General features: G+C 42.8%; 1 protein-coding gene across 3 annotated transcripts in view; it reads right to left on the bottom strand.

Annotated features, from left to right (window-relative positions):
• Window positions 1–25796, bottom strand: part of ACAP2 (ArfGAP with coiled-coil, ankyrin repeat and PH domains 2) — a 148972-nt gene that overhangs the window by 96784 nt on the left and 26392 nt on the right. For all 3 annotated transcript variants that reach the window (XM_077487461.1, XM_077487463.1, XM_077487462.1), the window contains exons 2-4: window positions 9506–9563; window positions 8941–9060; window positions 4682–4735 (exon numbers count right to left, since the gene is read on the bottom strand). In XM_077487461.1, the coding sequence (XP_077343587.1) occupies window positions 4682–4735; window positions 8941–9060; window positions 9506–9563 (232 nt within the window). The remainder of the gene's footprint in view (window positions 1–4681; window positions 4736–8940; window positions 9061–9505; window positions 9564–25796) is intronic.

Raw genomic sequence — 25796 nt, 5'->3', positions numbered from 1 at the left:
GCCTGCAGGGCTCCCTCAAACAGAGGCTAGCGAGAATGTCATCACATCATTCCTCTCCGGGTTTGTCGAACACCAGACAGTACTGTCAGACCACCATTGACAACTACAAGTTCTTTTTTCCTGTATAGATGACCTAGAGGATCGCCATAGCAGTAATAATATACAACCGCGAGGTCTTCCAGAGCCGAAACAACACAACAACCTTCTTCCAACGTCCAGGGCATCTTTTACGCTTTACTAGGCAATACAGAGACTGAGCACATCGAAATCGACAGGCTACACAGGACCCCAGGGTTCTTCAACCCCAACATAACCAAGCCCCGGAAAGCGCTTTCCAGAGTCCACTTCTTCAAATTGAAAGAAACGATCCTTGCGAAAGCTAGGGAGAAGGGATCCACTGATTTTGATGTGGCCTAAATTAACACATAGCCAGACCTTTGTAGTGCTGTAGGTACTGCCTCTGAGATCTTGTGACCCATCTGACTGGAGTATTCCTCCGCATTCCCTTAATGCATGGTTGAGACGTGGTATCCCTCACATTAACATGTCTGCTGCTGTTTTTTCTTCTATGGAAATATAGGAAATGTTTTGTTTGCGATTTGATCATTAGCTTTTATGGCCATCAGCCGTGGGTTCCCCTGGAATGGATTTCTTTCCTGCTCTTCTGGTTATACCTGTCCGGTAGACACCCCACTTTGCTATAGGTCTTAAACGTTAGCAAGGAAGCTAGTTTTTGTGCAAGATATTCTTGTCACTCCACACACTGGCAGCGGTCTTGTTTCTGGAGGGCACCCCCATGGTGAAGGGTCATGTTTTGGTCCCACTTTACAATACAATGCAAAAATCAGTTATTAGCTGCTCTAATGGAGAAGAGGCTTCCTTACCTCTCTTACCCAACTAATCCCACCCATATCCACCCCTCTAGTACAGGTTTTCATCAGGTACAAGCTACAACCCTTGATGGAGCTCATCCCCAATAGGCTTCAAACTTGGAAATTTGCAACCCTTCTTGTGGCCGCCGTTGGAAATTTTCCAATATTTTATATAGATGGCCTGACTGATTAACCAGCCGGATGACTCACTCTCACTCATCCTTTTTATTTTATTCTCGTTCCTCTTTCTTGCTGTTTTTTTCTCTCTCTCGCTACTCGGTGTCAACTCAAGTCTAAAAAAAAAAAAAAAAAAAACACCCTCTCTACTCAGCGTTAAGCAATCAGATAGATTAACTGGGCCACTTAGGTACTCAATTATGTACCACTTTTAGGAACTCATACAGTATTCCAGATCCACAAAGTTTACAGGAGAATTTAAACCATACGTAACTTTTTCATACCAGATTAGTAGGATGCAGAAAGATCGAAAAATCACAAAAATGGTCATGACTTTCTGTTGAAAGGATTATCGCACTGTGATGTCTCTTTTCAAATTAAGTATTCGCAGTGACTGTTTTACTATGATGGAAATGTTAAACTTTTTGCTTTAAAAATAGTATTCCAAACCAAATCGTTGATTTTTAATATTAGGTACATAACAATTGGCATATAATTTCAGCGCCTCTAAAGCAGGTGCCTTCGTCCCACTTAACAAAATACATTATTTTTGGTCTTATGTATATTTAGTCATTTAAGAACTCTGCCTCACTGAAGAAATCAAACCTTGGCACATCATCATGTACACTAATCCACTCCTGATCCTATAAAGATGAGCAGATGCTGTAATCCAAGACAAGACAAGACAAATGCCAGCTGCCAGTTTGCACAGATCAAAAAAAAAAAAAACGGGTATTGCGGACGTTCTGAAGACACAGCTTGTATTTCCTGCAACTAACAAGAAAAGTCTCCATGTAGTTTACAAACCCTCCTTACGCTAAAACCCAAAGCTTTTGAAGCTGTGTGCCAAAATCAGAAACAAAGGCATATGTTAAAAATGACCACAATTAAAGGGGAATTAAGTCCAATGACATGATCAAAAATAGCAAAACTTATACAGTAATCCAAACAAAATCAGTCATAATTCAGTTGTCATTTATTATGTTAAAAGAGGACCTGAACTGAAACAGACAACAAAAGGCAGAGGACAAATGACTAGTCTCCAATATTTTCCATGCTCTCCCTGTAGCTGATCTTTTCCCCTGGTCTGACATACCATGCCTTGTTCTGCACTGTGCCGAAGTCACTATCTTTGTAGAGGAGCAGGACTTTACTTTTTCGTTTCAGAGCTGCACCCCTGATGACTAGTGGATAATTTCCAAGGAGCAGCATAAGAGGTAAAAGCAGCACAGATCCACAGAATGAAAGAAGCAGAATCAGAGAGATTTGTTGCAATGAAACTTCCCCCTTGGCAATAAATACAGTGAGAAACACAGCAGTGAGATGGCTAGATCACATTCCAGATCCCTTGAGACTGGCAATCAGAGGCAGCACCGACTTAGATGATCTCACACCGAAAATATTAAATAAGTCCACTTTTTAGACCACATTATGCCCATATTTAAAGGGGTTGTAAAGGTAAATGTTTTTTCACCTTAATGCATTCTATGCATTAAGATTAAAAAACATCTGACAGTGCCTGCACCCCCAGTCCCCCCGTTTTACTTACCTCACCCCTCGAAAGTCCCGCGCTCGTCCCCCGACGTCCTTTCCACCTTTCAGCCTGGCCGCTGATTGGCTGGAGTGGATGGAAAGCAGCGCTGCTGTCAATCACATCCACTGACGCAGAGCGCCGGGGGGCGGGGCCGTGTGATACAGCGAGCAGCTTATAGCCGCCGGCTGTATCACGGGAGTGCGCCCGCAGGTGCTTCTCACCATGCAAGGGAGCTCGCATGAACGTGAGAAGCACCTGTGGGAGGAAGCCGAGACAGCCGCCAAGGGACCCCAGAAGAGCAGGTTTGCGGTCACTCTGTGCAAAACGAGCTGCACAGTGGAGGTAAGTATAACATGTTTGTTATTTAAAAAAATAAAATAAATTCACTTTACAATCCCTTTAAGGTTTAACTACGGGGGTTTCTTCTGCCCTGCAGAAGCTGTCACTTTTGAATTTTGTGCGGCTGTGTAAGGCACTGCTCTCGCACAGCTGTGTCATTCATTCACTGAACTACAAGCCTCGTCTGCCACTGTGGTGACTGCCATACTTACAGTTCACTGAAACTTCCTGCAGCTCACCAACTAAAAGCCCATACCTCAATGCAGACAAAGGAGCTAGAGGAAGAGTCTGTAGGAGCCTGTGCATTGCACCCACAATCCGTTTATTGCAGAAACAAAGCTTTGCAGGCCTATTTGCATAAAAAATAATAAACGCACATGTTTTTTCTGCAAATATGGGTGCATTTATTATATTCATGCAAAAGCTAGGCTTAGTCTTTCAGTTGCGAGGCTGTAGGCATAATCAGGGTACTCCTCAGGCACAATTAACATTTCTAGATTTTTCCCTATAGCATGGCAAATCTTCAGCTTTTGAGTTCAGGCTCACCTTAAAGTGTTATTAAGCCCAGGAGCCTGCATTCACTATATCTGGTCTCCCACAGTACACAAAACTTGGAAATGCAATAGTTTTAGTAAATATAAACTGCTAAATACCTTTTCTCATCAGCAGTATATAGCAGTCTTGAGACTTCTATCAGTGTCTGTTTAAAGCTTGTAGGAGGTGTTTTTATGCTCCCCTGATTGTTCTACGAGGATGCCTGACCCTCTGTCTGGACAGTGCTGATTGGCCCTGTGCTAATCACATGCACTCTCCCAAGAAAAAGAAAAAAAAGCTCTCACAATACACAAAACTGAGCATGTGCAGCTTGTCCCCTAGCCCCTTTACTCTGTATAATCAGGAGATATATTGGGGATATATTGGGGACTCTGGAAGAAGGAGGAGGTCAGAGGAGATGAGATCTAACAGCCTTACACAAAACAGAGGATTAACCCCTTAGCTTCCACAGCAGGTATAACAAGCATGCATTACTGCATATACAGACTAATTTTACTGTTGTGGGATTAGTAACACTTTAAGTGTTCAGACGGATATGCTTTTACCGGACAGCACTGTGTTACACAATACCACTACTATAATAAATAATTTGTGACTTAAGACCAATCTTTTCCATATAACAATTTGATTCTATGAACTGCATAAAACCAGTGGGATTTAAAGGTGTAATAAAGGTCCGTGCCACAATTGTATTGTAGCAAAAAATATTTTTCCTCCCTCTCAAGCAAGGGAGCAAAACCTTTTAAGAAAAGTCAACAAAAGTGGTCTCACTAAATTATTAAGGCTCACCTGAGTGTACTGGAATCCTAGGTAGAATCGCGGCAAAACGTGACTCGTTTATTTCTTAATGTCACCCCAAACGCGGTGCGATTTTTGCAGTGATTGTCAAGCGGCAATAAAAAGAAAAATGGTACACAAGCTTCTTTGGAGCATTTTTTGGAGTGGAGGGAGGCCCATTCAAATGAATGGTGCCGCCCTAAAAACGCACCACAAAAAAAAGCCTTAACATTACAAATCAACCTCCTGGATTTGTTTTAGAAATACATGTATTTGGGGTCTAGGCACAAATACAAACTGTCTCAGTGTAGTTGTGAAAATCATAATATAGTGGAAATTAATATCAGTTAAAAAAAAAAAAAAAAAAAAAACTCAGTTTATAGCTATAGAAGACCCTTCTTTAGACCATTTCCATGTATGCACTTACATTATGAAACTTGATCATTTCTTCCAGACTGTCAGAGAATTTTGTCAGGCTACTCTGCAAAAAAAAAGGGAACAAACATACATAATCAGATTTAAGATAATAAGAATTGTAGTAGCCTATAGCAAACAAAAATAAACCCCTTTCATTGATGTGTGTCTAAGTAAACTGAGATCTTATTAGTTGTTACATTCTGCACAATCTAATGGCATAACTTCACTATGCTCCCTCAAAACCACAATCTACCAAAAGCAACATCCAAAAAATCCTACACAGGTTTCAACTAAATCAAAATTTGATGGGGGGCTAGGCAATTCCACCTAGCTCCAAAAGAAGATTCAGCAGCAGAGAGGAAATGACAAATGCTGCCCGAGACTAAACAAACCTACAACTTCACCTGGGTAATTCTAAACTCCAGATGTACATAAAAGACCACTATTTTTCCTGGCATATGATTTAAACACTGTATACTGTTGCTTTAAAGGACCTGAATCCATTTTTAAGGGTCTTTTAACACTCAACGCCTCGTCCTCACAAAAGGGTAGTTAGTATTGTCAGCCACTTAGGCTCTACTACATTATATAGAGCTTTCAGGTTAAAGGATACGTTAAAGCGGAGGATCACACAAAAATAGAACCTCCACATTTCCAAACACCCCCCCCCCCTCCGGTGTCACATTTGGCAGCTTTCATGGGGGAAGGGGGTGCAGATACCTGTATAATACACGTATCTGCACCTACTTCTAGGCATAGACTCCCACGGGAGTCACGCCCCTTCACGGAACCCCCCTCCCCGCTGTGTTCTGGGAAACACACAAGACCCAAAACACAACGGGGACCAGTTATGACGCGCAGCTTGACGCGAGCATGCGCAGTAGGGAACCGGGAAGTGAAGCCGCAACGCTTCACTTCCCAATTCCCTCACAGAGGATGGTAGCGGCAGCAACCGAGAGATTGATCGGCTTCGGCTGCCTACATCGCAGGCACCCTGGACAGGTACGTGTACATTTATCAAAAGTCAGCAGCAGCAGTATTTGTAGCTGCTGGCTTTTAATATATATATTTTTTTTTTTGAGTGGACCTCTGCTTTAACCTTTATAGTTGGGGTAAAATGTGTAACATGCCCTAGGATGAGCACCCTAATAATTCATTGACAATTCCTCCAGATTTGTAACTGTCTGCTCGTACAGAGGTACAGGCAGGCAAGCTGGAGGAAGTGTCTGCAGAAGCCTTCCATTGCAGTAGATCAAGAGGTCGCAGACGAACACTCTGCTGGCTCATTAGAAAAAAATAAATGCCAATTTTGTCCTGCGTAAATATATATATATATATATATTTTTTAAAGGTAAACTTAGCCTTTAATTTTAGGGGCAAGCTGGGGGCAGGTCAGAAACCACACTGCACTACTTTACCGCATGAAGAAAAGCAAGGTCATTGACCTGGCCATACTGTAAAGAAGGGGTGCCTTGGTGAAACAATAAAACAATTACTGTAAGCTGAAACTTTAGCTCTGCTACAACAGGCTTATGGTGAACATTCAATCATGAAATCAAGCGTTTTTGAATAGCATAGGCAGTTTATGGGGGAGAAAAAGATGATGCAAGAAGAGGGCAGCAAAAAGTGCAAAGGACAGATGCAAATGTGGACAAAGTGTGAACCCTTGTACGCACATGCTGGTGTTTTTTTTGGGGGGTTCATAACCACAAGGGGATAGTTCACTACGCGTTCATAGAATATGGTACAACGGTCAATCAAGATTGTTGCTTGTAAATTCTGAAAAGGTTTTGGGAATCTGTTCAGAGGAAAAGACCGCAACTCTGTTCTGACAAGTGGATTCTCCACCACAACAATGCTCCCCCACAAGATTTTTTTGTACAGTCTAGTCCAGTTTCAGATAAAAGTGGTCTCTGCAGAGGATTTGCTGCAAGATCTTTTATAGGTGGTGGGAGAGGGCTCCCGCCACTCTCTGGTGCCCTCCGTTGCTTCCCGGAGCCACTGGCAGTGGCGGACGCGATCGGGTCCTCTTCCTTGTTAGGTATGGAGCTGACTGAGGGCGAAGATGGCCCCGCCCAGCTCCTCTATACCATTGCAGGGAGGGAGCGACGTCAAAACGACACTTCTGCCCATGCATTTTAGTGTAAATATGAGATCTGAGGTCTTTTTGACCCCAGAGCTCATATTTAGGAGGTCTTGTCATGCTTTTTTTTCTATTACAAGGGATGTTTACATCCCTTATAATAGGAATAAAAGTACCTTTTTTTTCTTAAAGAACAGTGTAAAAATAAAAAAGATCAAATAAATAAGGAAATTCTCTTCCTCTGGGATCCTGGCCCGTCCCTCGGGACGGCGCTGGAGCTTTTGTCACGCTTCGCTGCCGTGTCTGGTCTGAAGGTCAGCAGGGACAAGTCCCAGATTCTGCCGGTGGACCCGGGTGCTAGGAGGCTGGCCGACCCATCACTTCCGCTACAGTGGGCGGAAAACATTAAGTATCTTGGTATCAACCTTTCTCCCAGAATACAGGACTTTTGTAAGCTTAATCTTCTCCCTATCCTACAAACTACACAAAATAGGCTTAAAGTGTGGGCTAACCTTCCCCTTACGCCGATAGGTCGAATTAATTTAATTAAAATGAAATTGCTTCCCCCTCTCCTATACGTAATGCGCCATTCTCCACTGTGGATACCCAGGGTTCTTTTTCAAGGATTAAACTCTCACATATCTATTTTTTATGGGGCACCACACCTCCCCAGTTCCGCTTGTCCATACTACAGAGACCTTGGGCACAGGGGGGTTTGGCTTGTCCTGATTTTTTCCTTTATTTCATCACGGCGATGCTCACACATCCCCACAGCTGGCTTGCCTCGGACCCCACCAACGCAGCAGTTGCCTTGGAGGCCTCAATTGTGGGATCGTTTGATGCACTGCGGAACGTTTTGTTTAGGGGCCCTAGGGCTCTGCATCCTCTTACTACCACGATGAGGACGGTGCTGAGGGCGTGGACTGGGGTGGTCGGCCACCGGCCGGCTGAGCTTCGGGTACGCTCTCCTAATACTCCATTGTGGCTCAATCCCTCCCTACCTGAATTCTACTATATTCCGGATCCGATTGTGTGGGCGTCGAGGGGCGTTCGGTATCCCCATCATATATGCGAGAATGGTGCATTACTGACTTTCGACCAGCTTAAATCTAGGTTTGACTTACCCAATGTGTACTTCTTCTGGTTCCTGCAGCTTCGCCATGCATACGGGACTCGGTTCGGTAGTTCGCCTCTAACCCTATATCAGTCTAATATGGAGCTGCTCCTGCAGAGACACTGCCTAAACCATTATCCACGATTTACAAGGCTTTGCAGCCCTCTGTTCATAGTGGATTGGAAAAACTGCAGGATTTTTTTTGGGTGGAGGAGCTGCCGGGGCTGGATGGGGAGGACTGGGAGGATATTTGGGACTCCCCCTTTAGACACTTGGTCTCCTCTAGAGACCGACTGATTCAATTTAAAATACTGCATAAATTTTACTATACCCCATATAGGCTTCATAAAATATATTAAAAAAAATTTACTTTTTCCAAAAAAGATAGTGCTTGTAAGACCGCTGCACAAATACGGTGTGACAGAAAGTATTGCAACAACTGCCATTTTATTCTCTAGGGTGTTAGAAAAAAAATATATAATGTTTGGGGGTTCCAAGTAATTTTCTAGCAAAAAAAAAAAAAAAAGAAGATTTTTAACTTGTAAACACCAAATCTCAGAAAGAGGCTCAGTCCATAAAGTGGTTAACAGTGCATTTAGCGGTTTACCTGAAGTTCAGCTTAAAGCGTATCTAAAGCCCAAACCTTGTCTTTTCTTTTTAGTTTTGGAAGGGAGAAGAGCAAGAACCTCTGTCCTTTATTTTGTTTGTATCCCACTGGAATTGAGATTTGGGCTCTCCATTTTTCTCGGTGACCCCTATCCCCAGAACAGGAATGGATGATTAAAAAAAAAAAAAAAACTGGCCAAGGTTTCAGACATCCCCCGCTATACTCAAATCAGATAACCAGATGCCTATATGCCAAGCAGACATACTTGCTTGAAAATGGCAGGTGTTTTTTGTGCTACTCAGTTTATTATTTATAATCCCTAAATCTGCTTGAGAGCAATGCCAGCAATTGAAGGAAAAGATAAAAGAAAATTCTGCAGCAGCACAGTCACTGAGTGGTCTGTTATCAATAGTGATGGTGTAACAATGGCATAGCTTCATATTGTTCCGAGTAGAAGCTGCTTACTTCAATCACTTTATCCTTGCTAGAATATTGGGCCAGGTCCCGGATTCCATTCATAAATTGCTTGTTGGCAGTACAATAAGCTTTTCCAGCATCGATCATTCCAATGCATAGTTTTACCAGCTGAAATAAAAAAAAAGTACAGCATTTACCAGTTCAGATCACACTCGCTGTGCACAGTTACAGATCAAATCCCACTTATTTACCTTGACAACTAACGAGGGTTGGTTACTTTTTCTGCAATGGACACATGTCACTTGCAGTCGGTAAAATGTATAATTCTAAACAGTTTTTATTCAAGTGCCGTGTAATTTATTCAGAACTATGAATCAAACAGCAAGAGCTTCAATAAAATACATTTTCATCATCAAATGGCTCAATTCACACCAATGAATTCACAGGCATGATGAATCACTAGGAGTGAAATATAAAAATAAGGAGTCTATTAGAAATGTACTTATTATAGAAAGAGGCAAGAATCACATATCTCTGTAGAATTAGGGCAGCATGAGGGAATTAACGTTAACGCTTCAATATATTTAAGACAAGTATGACTGAGTAGGTTTACCTTGTCAAGCTTCTGCTCAAGTTCTGATACATCCCCTTCAACTTCTTCTAAAGCAGCTCTGTAGGATGGAGATCAAATTTAGTTAAATTTTGAACCAAGGACAACCCGAAAAGGTACAGAAATAATGAGCCATAAAATACACCAAGATTGTCATGACAGCTTAATATTATCAGTGCCTACTGTCTAACTTCAGACCTAATAAAAATGTTAAATATTGTTGTGTGTGCAGCATACAAAACTATTCCAATTAAAAGATCTAAAATTAAAAATAGATTTTTGGGAAATATTGTTTTGGTTGATAAACAGTTTTTTTCAGTATTTTGAAAACAGTTTAACTGTAGTTAAAGCCAAAGCTGGCTGTATTACTGTGGATCACAAAAGTGCAGTTTGCTTTACACTTTTGTGACCTGTTATTAGCAGACAGTGGGCTGAAGCCTTCATCAAAAGCAATGTTTTTGATGAAGGCTTTGGCCGAAAAGCATCAGCATTTTTGTATGATGTTATTGTTATAATGCTACAATTAAAAAATAAATTCTATGGAGAAGCTGTCGAGTTGCTGGTTTGTACTTGTTATGGATTCTCTGTGAACTCAATTGGCCAGAGCACCGACCACTCTGCACATCAATTACATTATACAGTGGTAGAGCTTGGGGGAGTTCTCTTTTAAGACAGCGGGCTGAAGTCCGCTGTCTGCTGAGGTCACAGAGCCGGTCCAAGCTTGGGCAAGATTGTGACACTGGTGTGTCTGCATCTGCCCACATGCCTGGATTGGCACCCGGCTCAGTGAGCCTTTAAGAGCCTGAGCTGCCCACTCCCCTCCCTGCCACAGCCCAGCACTCCAGTAAACAAGGAGGGGGCAGAGCAGAGAGCAGTGACTGACAGTCAGCACCGAGCGATCTGTGGCGTTAGATTGCTTCGTTCTTAGTGTTAGAGCCGGTGGGGGACTGATGCTGCATCCACCTAGGCAAGTATAGATCTGCAAAAATCCCATAATTCTCTTTTAAGAGTTTTTATTTCCCTGCATGGGCTTACTCTACCAAGGCCATGTCTTATTTATTTAACAAAAGGCAGGGGTTGACTATTGTAATCTGAGAATCAGAACATCGCAAGCGAAGCTAAGTCAGGCCGCTGGAGATAAACACGCACAGCTGTAAACAGTGTTACAAGGTCAATGTTCTCTGAAATTAAATAAAAAACATAATGCAAGGCAAGTAAGGTTATGACCAAGAATGTATGATAGACCTGCTAAGGCTGCTGCCTACAAGAAAATAGAAAGAATCAAAAAGGAGAAAGAAAGAAAAAAAAAAAAAAAAAAGTGGGGGGTTGTCGATAGGGAGGGAAAGGGGTGCGCTATATTTATTATGGAAATACACATATACAAGTTTTATACAAGCTATTAAAGGAGGTTGGGCTCCAAGGGATCAGAATAATCAAACGCTATTAAAGAATGCAGGTTTACTGCAACTGATGTAAATGTGTCATGTCTACATGATTTGCAAAGATTTGTACAAAAACTCCATTTATAAAAAAAAATGATTGCTTTTTAATTTGTCAGCAAAGTTCCAGATCAGAATTATTTTGTTGTTTTTCATCTGGTTGCTGTTAAAGTGGAAAATCAAGCTCGCCAAAAACCTTCATGAAAATCACAAGGTCATCTGAAAACCTGGAAGTACAGGAAAAGAACAGAAGGATAACGTAGCTAGCCAAGCTGTATACCAATTGGGCAGAAATGCCAGATGACAACAATTGTGGGCAGAACTTATGTATGGTCTGCCTCATCACAGGCTGCCTTTGCCATTCTTACAGCACTCAGTCGTGCTATTTTTGTTCTCTTAACGTAAGCCTGTAATTAGTCAATTCTACGCTTCAGAGCAACGAAACACTGCAAAATCAGCGCATACTAAGTGTGATACTCTGATTTTATCCACAGAAGCAATAATCCAACCATTTCCACTATTCGATTTACCGAAGAAATGCATAAGGCTTGCTGACAAGTACCGGTAACCCAGCAGAGGCTTTTATACAGGAGAGAAAAGAAGAAAGATATCCATTTGCAATTATGTTACAGCTTTTTAAAGTATCAATAGCTGAGCATCAGTAACTCCAACTTAAAAATATACATTCAAATAAAAATAAAAAGCTAACTAGGCAAAGCGGCTAAATATCATTAACATGATCTGCTTGCAACCAAAGGATTTCCAGTTCTCTGAAACCTGTTTTGTGATGCAGACAGTATAACCTTTCATACTCAGCTTTCAGATTTGTAAAATTAATGTGATAACCCATTTTGAGGAGCTTTTGGAGGTGTCAATTTTGTTGAGGTCATACGTTTATGTGCTCAAAATACTTCATCTAGCTGATGGTGTGGACTACGCATTCAATAAGTGTACATTCATTTAAGAAAATAAATAAAATCACAGGATGCTAGAAATGCTAGTGGGCATTTTTCAAAAGGATTTCTCAACAAAAGCATAATGACATGGACGGGTGAATTTACTTTGAATATGAAAAATGAATTAAAATAGTGCTTTAATTCCGTGGTGCTCCGATAGAGTTTAGTTCCGCTTAAGGCACCTTTTACATGACCAATACCAGGTTTTGCCTGTCATTTTTTGGGCAGACCTGATCAAATGGTCCATTCATCTCTATGGTCCAGGGGGGGGGGATAAATAGACCTGTACCCATTTAAACCCACCTTCCTCCAATCTGGTCTGCTAGAAACAAACAGAAGGTGAACGGTTCTCCTCTGTGTAGGCAAATTGGAGGTAGTTGAGTGTAAAGTGACAACATAGTCTGTTTACACTGTTTACACTGGGCCACCCATAGAGCGCGCTCTGTCCATGTCAGCTCTTCATAAACTGAGCGGACACTGACCTGTCATCCACACGCTCTGCTCTAATCAGCAGTGGATATGAGAGTGGACCCCTTGCTGATCAGAACAAGGACTGCCCCATGTGAAAGTCAACTTTCTGTAACCTTCTGTACTAGAGTTTTTAGCCTAGGCCCCTTTTAAATGGTATTTTTCCATCCGTCATCAGATTGGGTGACGACAGACTCTACGGTCCATCTTCATCCAATCCCCCATAGAGGAGAGCGGCGCTCTGACAGGTCCGTCCCTACACAGTGTGCAGAGACAGACCTGTCATCTTCCTGCTCAGCGGGGAGCCCTTAAAGTGAGGAGGGACAGCCAATCAGACTTTTCTGCTGTTCTTATATGCTGATAGGAAACATGCTGATGGGAAGACAGCAGAGTGAGCAGGACGATGATTGCATCAGTTTGCAAATTCCCCTTTATTTTTCAGCACCTGTGGCTGTCAGAATACCACAACAGTGCCTGCATCTAAATGGATGCAGGTGCTGTTCAGCCAAAAATCAACCAAATGAAAAAACAAACCACAGAGCCAATGTTTCTGCAAGAATCAACCAAAATTCAACCTGTGCATGGCCAGCTTAAAGCAGTTGTAAACCTCTGAATGTTTTTTTTTCCCTTACCTGTAAGGTTTATGTCATAATGTGCTAGTATCCATAGTATGGACTCTGAAGGAATGGCACGGGCGCCAATTCCTTCAGAGCACATGCACCAGTGATGTCACTGGGTGCATGTGCAGTAAATATCTCCTAAACAGTGCACACTTAGGAGCTATTTACTCTACCTATATTAGGTAAGCCTCATTATAGGCTTACCTATAGGCAAAATGTAATGTTGAACGTTTACTTCCACTTTAGGCTGGGTTCACATTGCAGCGATGCGGGAACGCCACGAATCCGCGGCGGGTTCGAGCATCGCATGCCTCCCGGCGGCAGTTCACGCTGCCCTATGCGAACTGCTGGGAGTGTCAGTGAAATGTTAATGACACCCCCAGATCAGTTCGCATATCGCAGTGTGATCTGCAAACTTGGACAGGAATCGGATCGCATGGTGTGAACACCGATGGGATCCGATTCTGCTGCGGACCAAAAAAAGGGTCCTGTGCGAGTTTGGGGCGGGTGCGATGCGAATTCAGCCATACTATCTGCAGTGCAAATCACATCCAGTTCTCGTAACCGCAGCAGTGTGAACCCAGCCTTAAGGCTGCAATGTTTAGCTGTACTATAGTCTGCAAGTAGGTCTAGGAACTTACAATCCTGGATGTCAGAATCTCAAGACTGAACTAACAGAATTACAAATCTTTTTGGCATGTAAAACCATTTCTATATACAGTATGTACTGTATATTAAACTCAATAACAGAACCTTTTCTTTTGGTCTGCTTTGAATAAAAATAATAATAATAATAAAGGAAATATAATATAGATGTCCTTGTATAGCATAGCCCAAAAAAAATCATGGAGATACAGGCAAGATATCACCAGAAATTATAATTTTTGCTTTTCAAATCAATACCATGAATAGGATATGTTCAACCATTAACAGTATTATGTATGGCAGAAAATACAAGTCAAATGGCATCTATGGTATGCAGATTACTTTGTCACAAGGGACACAACCCCTCTTGTATGGATGTGGTCTGAGTGAACCACATGTCTTCAACATGCATTAGGCTTGTTTTCTACTTCCTGACCAGAAAAAAGTATTCTTTGTGCCAAACGTGTCGACAAAACCCCCCAATACAATGGGGGTCCCTAGCACACATTCAAGCTAGCCAGCTAAACCGAATGGTATGAATGGACGGGTCTCCCGTGCCAGGCTATTTTATTCTGACAGTCCCAAGCACTAGCTGTCAGAATACCCAGTGTCCATAGCTGACTGGGTGCAGGGGCTGGTCGGCTGACAATTTTAAGAACGGCTCTTTTGACAAAGGTTGGACGTGTACTTGCTAGAAAATTGGCTGATTTAGGGGAAAGTCTAACAGTGTAAAGCCAGTCAAGGGTACTACACATGAAAACAGGAATGGACTAGAATATAAATACTGGTACCTGGTTCCTGCTGAGTTGGCTGAAATTTAAGACATGGATGACCCTGTCTAAACCATCCAGCTTGAAAAGTCAAATTTAAAAATTGACTGGGCCTGGTGGAAATATATTGGTCGATCAGTGACTGCATCCTGTCAAAAGCCAGCAGCAAAGATTCCTCCATCCACATGGTTTATTATGGTTGGTGGAATCAACCGATTTTTTTTTTTTCAGTCTGGGGCAAAGTTTGAATATGAAAGAAGGCTGAAATGAAAGCTGTAGTACCAACAATTTGATACATCAGTCTTTTTTGCATGTAAGGCCAGGTTTTAATTTTGGCCAGTTCAGCAGGAACCCGTCCGAGATTCAAACCATGTATGGGCAGGCTAAATGTACCAACTTGATCGATCTTGGCTACAACCAGCCTTACAGATTCTACCTAGTGGCTGCTATAGTCACCAGCAATAATAACCGTCTTCTGGAAGGGACAGCTTCCCCTCACTCGAGGAATACAATGGCTCAGGGGGAGGGATTACCCTGTCAACACTGTGGGGTTGATTTACTAATGCTGGAGAGTGCAAAATCTGGTGCAGCTCTGCATAGAAACCAATCAGGTTCCAGTTTTTTTTTTTTTTGGTAAAAGCTTAATTGAACAAGCTAAAGTTAGAAGTCGATTGGTGCAGCTGTGCATGGTAGCCAGATTTCACGCTCTCCAGTTTTAGTAAATCCAACCCTATCTGTGTTGATGGGGGAAATCAAGAGAAATTTAGCAGGAAAGAAATTTGTTCTGTGTATGGCATGCATAAAAGTCTTCAAGCAGACTACAGTGGTTGTGCTTGGTTATACCCTTCCGGCAATACAAAACAGAGAAGCTAAAGGGGTTCCAAAAATGCTAGAATAATGGCAAAGGGGAGCAAGATTGCCTACAGCTATACAAGTAAGCCCCAAGTATGACATTGTTCCTGTGTGCATTTTAAGGGTTAAAGCTAAACATTAGACAGCTATAGATGAAGGGGAAATGACAAACCTGGCTACCTTGTCTTAAAGGGGTGGCTGGATGCCAAGACAGGGCCTTAGGGTTTTTTTTTTTACCCTTATAAAGTGGCAAGTAAACCTACTTTTACTTACATGCCTGTAATAAGGCTTACCTGCAGGTACTGGGAATATTTCCTAAACGTGAGTAGAGATACAAAAAGCAGTGACTTCCAGAGCTAATGTGGAGTAAGAGATGTCAGATAAAAGGTATATATGGTATCCCAAAACTAGGTGGATGCTGCCTTCCTCAGATGGGGTAATCCGAAAAGAACTACAAGAAAAACAGAAATGGAAGGCACGCACACCTAGTGCATTACCATGGATAATTTAATAAGAAGAAATTTTTGTATAGCACGGGGTACAGCTAACGCATTTTGGGGGCGCACCCCCTTCCTTGCGCTAGGCTAGTCTGGTACACCATGGGCACTAGGTGTGCATGCCTTCCATTTCTGTTTTGCTTTCATCTTCTAAACCTGCACTGTTCAGGAGATAATCAGAGTGCATGCAGCCAGTGACATCATTGGTGAATGCGCTATGAAGGTCCGGACCTTCAGAGCCCATGCCATAAACAGTGGCTTATCGCGCCCCTGGCCACGCATGTAGCCGGAGGTCGCAGACCCAAAAGGAAGACTGAGTGAAGATGGAAGCCCTCAGCAGGGACAGCGCAATGCTGGAGGGCTTAATTTTAAAAAGGTAGGTCTCTCATAATGTGCTAGTTGGTGCTGCATAATAGCACATTATGACATTGCCTAGCAGGGGATTTTATATATTTTTTTTTAACTGCAGTTAACTACTGCTTTAATGCATTCTATGCATTAACCTTCTATGCTGCATGTGTCCCCCTCTCCACCCTTATAATTTACTGAGCTTGATCGCTGTGTATGAGAGCGGCTCTCCCAGCTTGGTCTCTCCTCACTACACAGATTGGCTTCCATTGCTGTCAATCGAATTCTGTGACAAGGGAGCAGGGCTGAGCCACCCTGTCTGTGTCAATGTATGAAGACAAGGTGGCTCAGGAGTCAGCCCGCTTGAGTGCCCCCATGGGAAGCAGCTTCCTATGTGGGCACTCACCGAAGAAGAGGAGCCCAGTGTTTGCCATCTGTGTCCCATTCTGGAGATTTCCCTTCACTACCTCTTCCATTGGCAAAACAAGAAAAGACAGGAATTCCCTGCATATTAAAAGAAACTCTTGGGGACCCCCAGGTCACCAGAACCAGTGGCCCCATTAGAAGATTTCCTTCTATAATTGTACTGGGTACAACTCAAAACTTGGGATTTTCTATTACTTTCAATGATAACGGTAATCAGAAGAAAGAGAGGGTTACCAACTGCAATAAAAGCCTGACAGATTTTCTAATCCATCTCCACTCTATCCAAAACGAAAAAACAAAGTGTTGCCTTTAGTTATGATTTCAAGAAAAACCCTTGGTGGATTTACTACAAATGCATTAATAAATACCCTGCATATATTTATTATGATAGGCTGAGAAATGGACAAAAAAAAAGTCAAAAACCCTCTTACCACAATACCACAGGGTATTGTGATTAGGATTGTTAAAGCGGGAGTCCGCCGTTTTTTTTTTTTTTTTTTTTAAAAGCCAGCAGCTACAAATACTGCAGACGCTGACTTTTAAAATAATGACACTTACCTGCCCAGCGCGCCCGCGATGTCGGCACCCGAATCCGATCTCTCGATCGTCTCTCGGGTGCTGCCGCCGCCATCTTGGTTATGGGAATCAGGAAGTGGAGCCTTGCGGCTTCATTTCCCAGTTCCCTACTGCGCATGCATGAGTCGCGCTGCGCAATAAGGATGGTCCCCGCTGTCTCTGGGATCCGTGTGTTTCCCAGCAGGCAGCGGGGGACTTTCGGAAAGGGGCGTAGATTCTGCGGAAAGGGGCGTAGCTTCTGCAGAATCTACGCTGGAAGTGGGTGTAGATACCTGTACTGTACAGGTACCTGCACCCCCCTTCCCCCATGAAAGGTGCCAATTGTGGTGCTGGAGGGAAGAGAGTTCCAATGAGCGGAAGCTCCACTTTAGGGTGGACCTCCGCTTTAATCTACATATTGCAGTGCCCCACCGGTAAAAAAATGAATAAATACAAAACACAAAACACATGAATACTTTCTAGTATTCAAAAGGATTATACAATTTCAATGTATAGGTCATGTTTATTGCTGAGTTTTGACCCTTTACATTTGGGTTAAAAGGACAGTCCTTCACAATGACTAAAAAAAAAATCTTGAAATGGCAAAAAATAACAGTAAATCAAAATTGCCCATAGGTGATGCTTATAAGCATTTACAGGTTCAGATTCAGTGATGCCTTACACTTTTTTATTTTACTGGTAGGGGACAGGTCCCATTTATGGAGACACCAGGAGTCGAATATACCCCTTTCCTTCTGCATTACCACTGCATCGAATCACACACAGATCATGCTTTGACTTGCTGTTAGGCCGGCCATAGAAGAATACATTTTTTTCCCTGAAAGAAAATTACTCTCCAATTGAGCTAAGCTAAGCTGTTCTTTTAGCGGGTGGGTGGTGACCCGTCCCAGCCGGGAGAACACCGAGTAATGCTAACAGCTATAGCCATTGGCAATAATCGCATGTAAAAATATGGCATGTTGGTTGAGCGACTTGGGTACAATCCATAGATGGTTTGAATCTCTACTGAACCGGCTGAGATTTGAACAATCGATGGCTGCCTTTACCCAGCAAGAGAATTAATAAACTGAAACTGGAAGCCACTTCTGTTAGGGCTCCTTCACATGGACGTGCCCGTGTACAGAGCCTGCTCTGCCCAGCGTGGGAATCGCTCCGTTGATCCCCGCAGAGCAGGCAGATGACAGGTCTGTCTCTGCACACTGTGTAGGGACGGACCTGTCAGAGCGCCGCTCTCCTCTATGGAGGAACAGATGAGGACGGACAGTAGAGTCAGTCGTCAGCCGATCCGATGACGGATGGAAAAGTAGGTTTCTCCTCCCTCACACTTTTTCCGGATTGGAGCGGGTCAGATGTCAGTGGACATGGCACCGCTGATATCCGACGCTCCATAGATGTCTATGGAGTGTCCGTTCAGGTCCGCCTAAAAAACTGACAGGCGGACCTGAACAGACAGTCCGTGTGAAAGGGGCCTTACTCAAAGAGGAGATCAAGGGACAAATGCTCTCCTGCTCGTCTCTGAATGGTAAAAAGGATATGGCGGCTTTATAGCTGGAAAAAATATATAAATGCAATTATACCAAGCTTGCTTTCACCACTTCCCACCATTTATATTTGGCATGTAGTCCTCAAGTGGTTATGTTAAAACTGTTAGTTTTGGCCATTTTTTTTTATTCATTTACATTATACAATTTGTGTTAGAAAGCTTACATGAGTGCTTTGTGGTTCTGTTTGATTGAGGATTTGGACTAAATCATCTGATAAGGGATGAATCACCAAAACAATGACTCATCCCTAAATTCTGTAAAGCAACAGTTTCGAAGGGTACATTTGAATAGGAGACTTTTGCCCAGCTTTACCTGCTGACCAAATAGAAATATGAACAATTGAATTTTATAGTGAGTCATACTACAATCCAGTCTGATCTGGTTCACACTATAGCGATGCGGGAACGCCGCGAATCCGCGGCGTTTACCCGCATCGCACACCTCCCGCCGGCAGTTCACACTGCCTTATGCGGACGGCTGGGAGTGTCAATGTTATGTTAGGCCCGGTTCACACCGCTGCGGGGGGAGATCCGGATGTGATTCGCACAGCAAATCACGTCCGATCTCCGTAGCGATGCGAGTACAGCCATACAGATAGTATGGCTGAATTCGCAGCGCTCCCGCAGCAAACTCGCACGGGACCCTTTTTTGGGTCCACAACAGAATCGGATCGCATGGGGGTTCACACCATGCGATCCGATTCCTGTGCGAGTCGGCAGATCGCACTGCGATATGCCGACGGATCTGGGGGTGTCATTAACATAACATTGACACTCCCAGCCGTCCGCATAGGGCAGTGTGAACTGCCGGCGGGAGGTGTGCGATGCGGGTAAACGCCGCGGATTCGCGGCGTTCCCGCATCGCTATAGTGTGAACCCGGCCTTAATGACACCCCCAGATCCGTCGGCATATCGCAGTGCGATCTGCTGACTCGCACAGGAATCGGATCGCATGGTGTGAACCCCCCATGCGATCCGATTCTGTTGCGGACCCAAAAAAGGGTCCCGTGCGAGTTTGCTGCGGGAGCGCTGCGAATTCAGCCATACTATCTGTATGGCTGTACTCGCATCGCTACGGAGATCGGATGTGATTTGCCGTGCGAATCACATCCGGATCTCCCCCCGCAGCGGTGTGAACCGGGCCTAAGCGGGATTTAAAAAAAAAAAAAAAAAAAAGACAGGTAGGATTTTTAAAAGAGACCCTTAGACCCCTTTCACACTGGGGCGTTTTTCAGGCGCTTTAGCGTTAAAAAAGCGCCTGTAAAGCGCTTGAAAGAAGCCTCATCTGCAGTCCCAATGTGAAAGACCAAGTGCTTTAAGAACCCTTTCACAATGTCAGCGCCCCGAAAAACGCTCGTAAAGCGCCGCTTAAACTAGCAGCGCTTTACCAGCGTTTTTCGAGCGTTATTGGGGAGCTTTTAACCCCTGCTAGTGGCCAAATAAAGGGTTAAAAGCGCCCACAAAACGCTGCTGCCAATAGCGTTTTACAGGCGCTTCCCATTGATTTCAATGGGAAGGGGCGCTTTATTCACCGCTCCAAAAGCGCTGCAAAGAAGCTGCTTGCAGGACTTTTTTTGACGCCCTGCCAGCGCAGTGCCTTGGTGTGAAAGCACTCGGGCGTTTACATTGGGATTGCAGTTGCAGCTTCTTTCAGGCGTATTTTTTAACGCTGAAGCGCCTGAAAAACGCCCCAGTATGAAAGGGATCTCGGTGTGAAAGCACTCGGGCTTTTACATTGGGATTGAAGTTGCGGCTTCTTTCAGGCGTATTTTTTAACGCTACAGCGCATGAAAAACGCCTGAAAAACGCCCCAGTGTGAAAGGGGTCTTATTGTTCTGCTTGGTCATAAGCCTCTCTCTCTCTCTGCCTGTCAGCAATTGTGTACCTGGGCCACAAATGCACAGCGCAACATATGTTTATGGCACAGTCTTGAGATGATGAGATTCCCGTGTGCATGTGCAGGAGTGATGTCATTGTGGTCTGGCCAACCAAGCAGCGAAGAGCCAGAACCCGGAAGGAAGACCAAGACAAGCACCATTGACAGATGGAAGTGCCAACAGGGCAGCATTGGGTCAGGATTGCGAGGTCGGTCTGCTCTGTGCCTACTAGCACATCACGGCTATAAGTTCCTGGGGCCCAATGTTTTTTTATCTTCTTACATTTTAAAGTAGAACTATAGGCAAAAAGTTTCGTTTTTTTCACTTTGGGTAGCGCAAGGGAGGGTTATAACTCCTGTCATCATTTCTCCCCCCCCCCCAATCATCTGTATCCCATTAGGGGAGATTTCCCTTCACTTCATGTCATATAGCCAAACAGGAAGTGATAGGTAATCCCTGAAAATTAGGGGCATTACTTGGGGACCCCCGGTCACCAGAACTAATGTCCCAATTGGAACATTTCCCCTCTGTTACTTTTCTGTGGACAACCCAAAGTTTGGGATTTCTTTCCCTTTCAATGATAATGGTAAACAGGACAAATAGAGAGAGTAAATCTCCCTAACGAGGGGACACAGGCAGCAATAAAAACTTTCTAATCCCTTTACACTCTATCCAACACTAAAATTATTTTTTTTGCCTTTTGTTATACTTCAATTTTAGTTTTCAGTTTTTTTTTTTGATCAGCATACAAGACAGTACTTACAGTGGCTTAAGGGGTTAACACGAGCCACTAGACCTACCATAGCAACTAAGACTATTCCCACCCTTTTCGCCCACCTCCTCCATTGATAAAAGCCATACTAGCTTTCAGTAATAAAAAGGGTTCTAGGAATATGAATAGAGATGGACCTTTCATGTAACTTCCCAACACAAGGCTCTGGGCTGTAATTGGACACAGCTGATCAGCAGGTCCAAGCCATGAATCATTGGGGGCGAGCCCTGCTGACGAACTCCTGTGTACAATCACAGGGAGTGCCCGCTATGTTAGTGTGGAACCCCAAACCTGGAAACAGAGCGTGATATACCAGCATGTCGCTCATTGCAGGCAGGCAATCTGCACCGGTCAACAAAGATCATTTGTAATCAGTATAAACATACAAACTGCATTATGACACAAATGTGTGCAGCCACAAAACAAAAAACTGCCAGTAGAATGGCATTTCATCACCAACAATGAAATACAAAGCAGCTTCCTAAGAAGTTACACTACACATGATAACATCAGAAGCTTAGCATCTGGTTGAATGATGTCAGCAACAGTAACACATCACTGCATTGTGCCGTTAGAATTTGTGTTTACAGGCAAGAGACTCGGTTGCCCCTGAGATGCTTGTTAGGAAGGAGTTGAATTTTGCATTCACCCTTATTGTAGGTGTAATCCATATATGTTTATAAAATAAACCGAAAAACTGTTTCGCTTTGCTTTTCCTGCACCTGGCATTACTTTATATACTTCAGCAAGGTCCATGTATAAGATATAAAGAAAATGATTGCCAGCAGAAAACAAGAGGAATGTTTAGAAGCATCTGTTACACAATTACTATATTGCATTGCAATTCAATCCGCAACTTCCAAAGGGGGAGCACAAAATGAAACACAGATGTTTGGTAGAAGGGTCACTGCATTTTTCTCGTCTTGGATGTTTTTCCATTATACTCTGCCAAGGGAAACATTAGGACATTTAATACTAAGCAAACTAGGGGGGGGGGGGGATAATATACTCAAACATGAAGTATACCTATTTATTTATTTTTTCCATTTGTGTTTGCTACCATTTTCATACATTTGGCAGTGCAATAAACTTTATATTATTATTTTGGTGTAAGGTATGCAAAGATTAACAGAACAAGTTTACCCATTAGAAGACTTCCCCTTAAAGCGGTGTATAGTCCAATTTTTTACTTTAACCTACAGGTAAGCCTATAATAAGGATTACCTGTAAGCAAAAAGAATATCTCCTAAACCTGTACGGTTTAGGAGATATTCCCCCTGCTATGAGCCGCCGCGGCGCATGCGCACAGGGGATTCTCAGCTGAAAGTCCGGCAGATCCCAAACCTTGCCGGGAAGAAAACTCCTGCACGCATGCACTGGAGTGACGACATCGCGGCTCTGGCCACTCACAGCGCCGGAGACGCGATACCCGGAAGACACACTGAGGAAAAATGTCAGCTCCCTTGGCGTGGACCGAGTGAGATGCCGGCGCCTCATTCTAAGGTAAGTATTTCATGATGAGCTAGTATGCAGTACATACTAGCTCATTATGCCTTTTCCCTTGCAGGCATAAAAAAAAAAAAAAAAAAAAAGTCAGCGGGTTTACTCCCACTTTAACTCTTGATCTGGGGCCAACTCAAAGCTTTCTCGGCAACAATGGCCAGCAGTACAAATAGAGGAGTGAATCCTTTGACAAAAGGTTACACCCTTGCCTTGCAATCCAAAAAAAAAAAAAATTTTGCTTATAAGTACACTTTGTTGTTAATAAAGCTAGATTAATTAGTTTCAATCGGATCGAGCTGATCATTTTAACCACCCCTATTTGTGGTAAATGGTTTGTCTTATCCCTGTAAACTAATACATTCTGATGGAGAGATTACGTTTTTGACAGACTTGCAGGTGGGATCCATCACACCTAAAAATTGGTAAGCTGGTACACTTGGTACATTCAGCCCACCCATACATGGTTCGAATCGTGGCCGGTTCCAACTTAGTGAATCAAGCCTAATGTCTTTTATTATCCTTCTCTAAAACATTTCAAAGGAAGAAGCTAATGCTTCTGAGTAGCTGACACAAGCACAATAATACATTATTGCAAAATTTGTGTGTTAGGCAAACAGCCTTTCAAAGGGTCTAATATTCTGTCACATGGGTTAAAATGTTCCTTTTCTAAAGGACAATTGAACAATGATTGTTCTGCCTTTCTTTCAGAATTTGATAGATTGCTTTATATATTTGAGGGAGAATGGAGCATACAACGACCTCCTTGCACCAAATATATGTGTATGAAGATATTATATAGACATCACGACTGACCCATCTTTGTTCTGTATTTCATTTCAATATGTAACCCTGCATTTTTTCCAAAAACCCAAGGTCCTACACGTGAAATAAAATTCTAGCAAGGTCATGAAAGAAAATTAAAATGTAGCAAAGCACAAATGGCAACTGCTTTAGTCAATTCAGAACTAGCTTTTTAAAATAAGGCTCACATAAAAAGAGCATTGCACACAACAAAAACACACAAAACTTTACCAACACATTTACAAGCCAAAAAAAAAAACTAAATGTGTAAGCAGCACTGCCTCATCAAGGCCCCTCTATGAAGCGTGGTCTCTAGTCTATGAGAGCCTCCATTTTGGAGCATATGTAGCAAAAGGATAAACTAAGGGCAGAACTGCTGAATAAAGTGAATCTACACCCCCACCCCCCAAAAAAATAAAGTATATATGTTCCCTTCTGGTCTGATAAATATAACCTTGAAAGCATTTTGTTATAACGGTTTGATATGTTTAACCACTTTCAGACCGGACCAATTTGCTGGTCAAAGACCAGACCACTTTTTGCGATTCGGCACTGCGTCGCTTTAACTGACAATTGCGCGGTCGTGTGACGTGGCTCCCAAACAAAATTGACGTCCTTTTTTTCCCAAAAATAGAGCTTTCCTTTGGTGGTATTTGATCACCCCTGCGGTTTTTATTTTTTGCGCTATAAACAAAAATAGAGCGTCAATTTTGAAAAAAACGCATTATTTTGTACTTTTTGTTATAATAAATATCCCCCAAAAATATATAAAAAAACATTTTTTTCCCTCAGTTTAGGCCGATACGTATTCTTCTACATATTTTTGGTAAAAAATAAAAAATAAAAAAAAAAATCGCAATAAGCGATTATTGATTGGTTTGCGCAAAAGTTATAGAGTTTACAAAATAGGGATTGTTTTATAGCATTTTTATTAATAATTTTTTATTATTTTTTTTTACTAGTAATGGCGGCGATCAGCGATTTTTATTGTGACTGCGACATTGTGGGGGACCCATCGGACATTTTTGACACATTTTTGGGACCATTGTCATTTATACAGTAATCACTGCTATATAAATGCAGTGATTCCTGTGTAAATGACACTGGCAGTGAAGGGGTTAACCAGTGGGTGGCAGTGTAGGGGTTAAGTGTTCCTAGGGATGTGTTACTAACTGTGGGGGGGGGGGTTGGGCTTTCATTTAGTGAACACTGATCTCTGCTCCAATCACATGGAGCAGAGATCAGCGTCACTAGTTGCTAGGCAGAATGGAGAAATGTTGTTTACAACGGCACTTCTCCATTCGGCCGCTCCGTGAGACGATCGCGGGGATGCCCGTGGCGATCGAGTCCGCGGGTCCCGCGACCGGACTCACGGGGGTCCCGACCAGCACCGGAGCGTGCTGCCGGCGGCGCGCTCCCGATTACAGGGCAGCAAATTTAAAGGGACGTACATGTACGCCTGCCCGTGCCATTCTGTTAACGTACATCGCCGTGCGCTGGTCGGCAAGTGGTTAAACAAAAAAAAAAAAGCCTTGCTGATCTTACCAGAATTCATGTGTTTTCTACCTATTCTGACTCTCATCAATTACAAACAATTGAATTAACAATTCAAATGTTGTCAGTGATCTCGAACCAGGCTGGCCTATTTTATGTAGAATAAGAGAAAGACACAGTAGTCCTGTCTCGGTGAATGAGTGTTGTCATGCTAGGATTGGAAGTGTGTTACTGGAAGGATAAAATAAAAAAATAAGACAAAAAAGGCTGGAAGAAGAAAAAAAAAAAACCTTTAGGCAAGTACCTCATCTAAGGACTAGTAAGCTGCAGTGTAATACAATTTTGAGTTTAGATATACTTTAAGACCCCTTTCACACTGAGGCGCTTTACAGGTGCTACAGCGCCTGCGCTATAAGAAGAGGTGGATTCTAATTACTGGGTGCAGCAAGCACTTGCACGAGACACACTCTCATGTAAAAGGTATAAATAGTAAAAAAAATTGTGTTGCGCTACCAGAGTGAAGAAAAAGGGGGAAAAAAAAAAAATCAAAGAGAAAAGCTGATATAAAACCTTTGCCCCTTATGGTACATATAGATATACTCTGGGTTAGCCAAAAAGACACACATATATATAAAATCTACATACGTGTGTATCTAAAAGCCAAGGTGAAAAAATATCCACTTAGAATTGAAGTGTCAAACAACACA

The sequence above is a fragment of the Lithobates pipiens genome, unplaced genomic scaffold (assembly GCF_037356315.1).
Source record: "Lithobates pipiens isolate NorthernLeopardFrog02 unplaced genomic scaffold, aLitPip1_a1.2 Scaffold_18, whole genome shotgun sequence".
In the NCBI taxonomy this organism is placed as follows: Eukaryota; Metazoa; Chordata; class Amphibia; order Anura; family Ranidae; genus Lithobates; species Lithobates pipiens.
The sequence above is the reverse complement of the archived record's forward strand: the minus strand, read 5'-3'. Positions and strand labels throughout refer to the sequence as shown.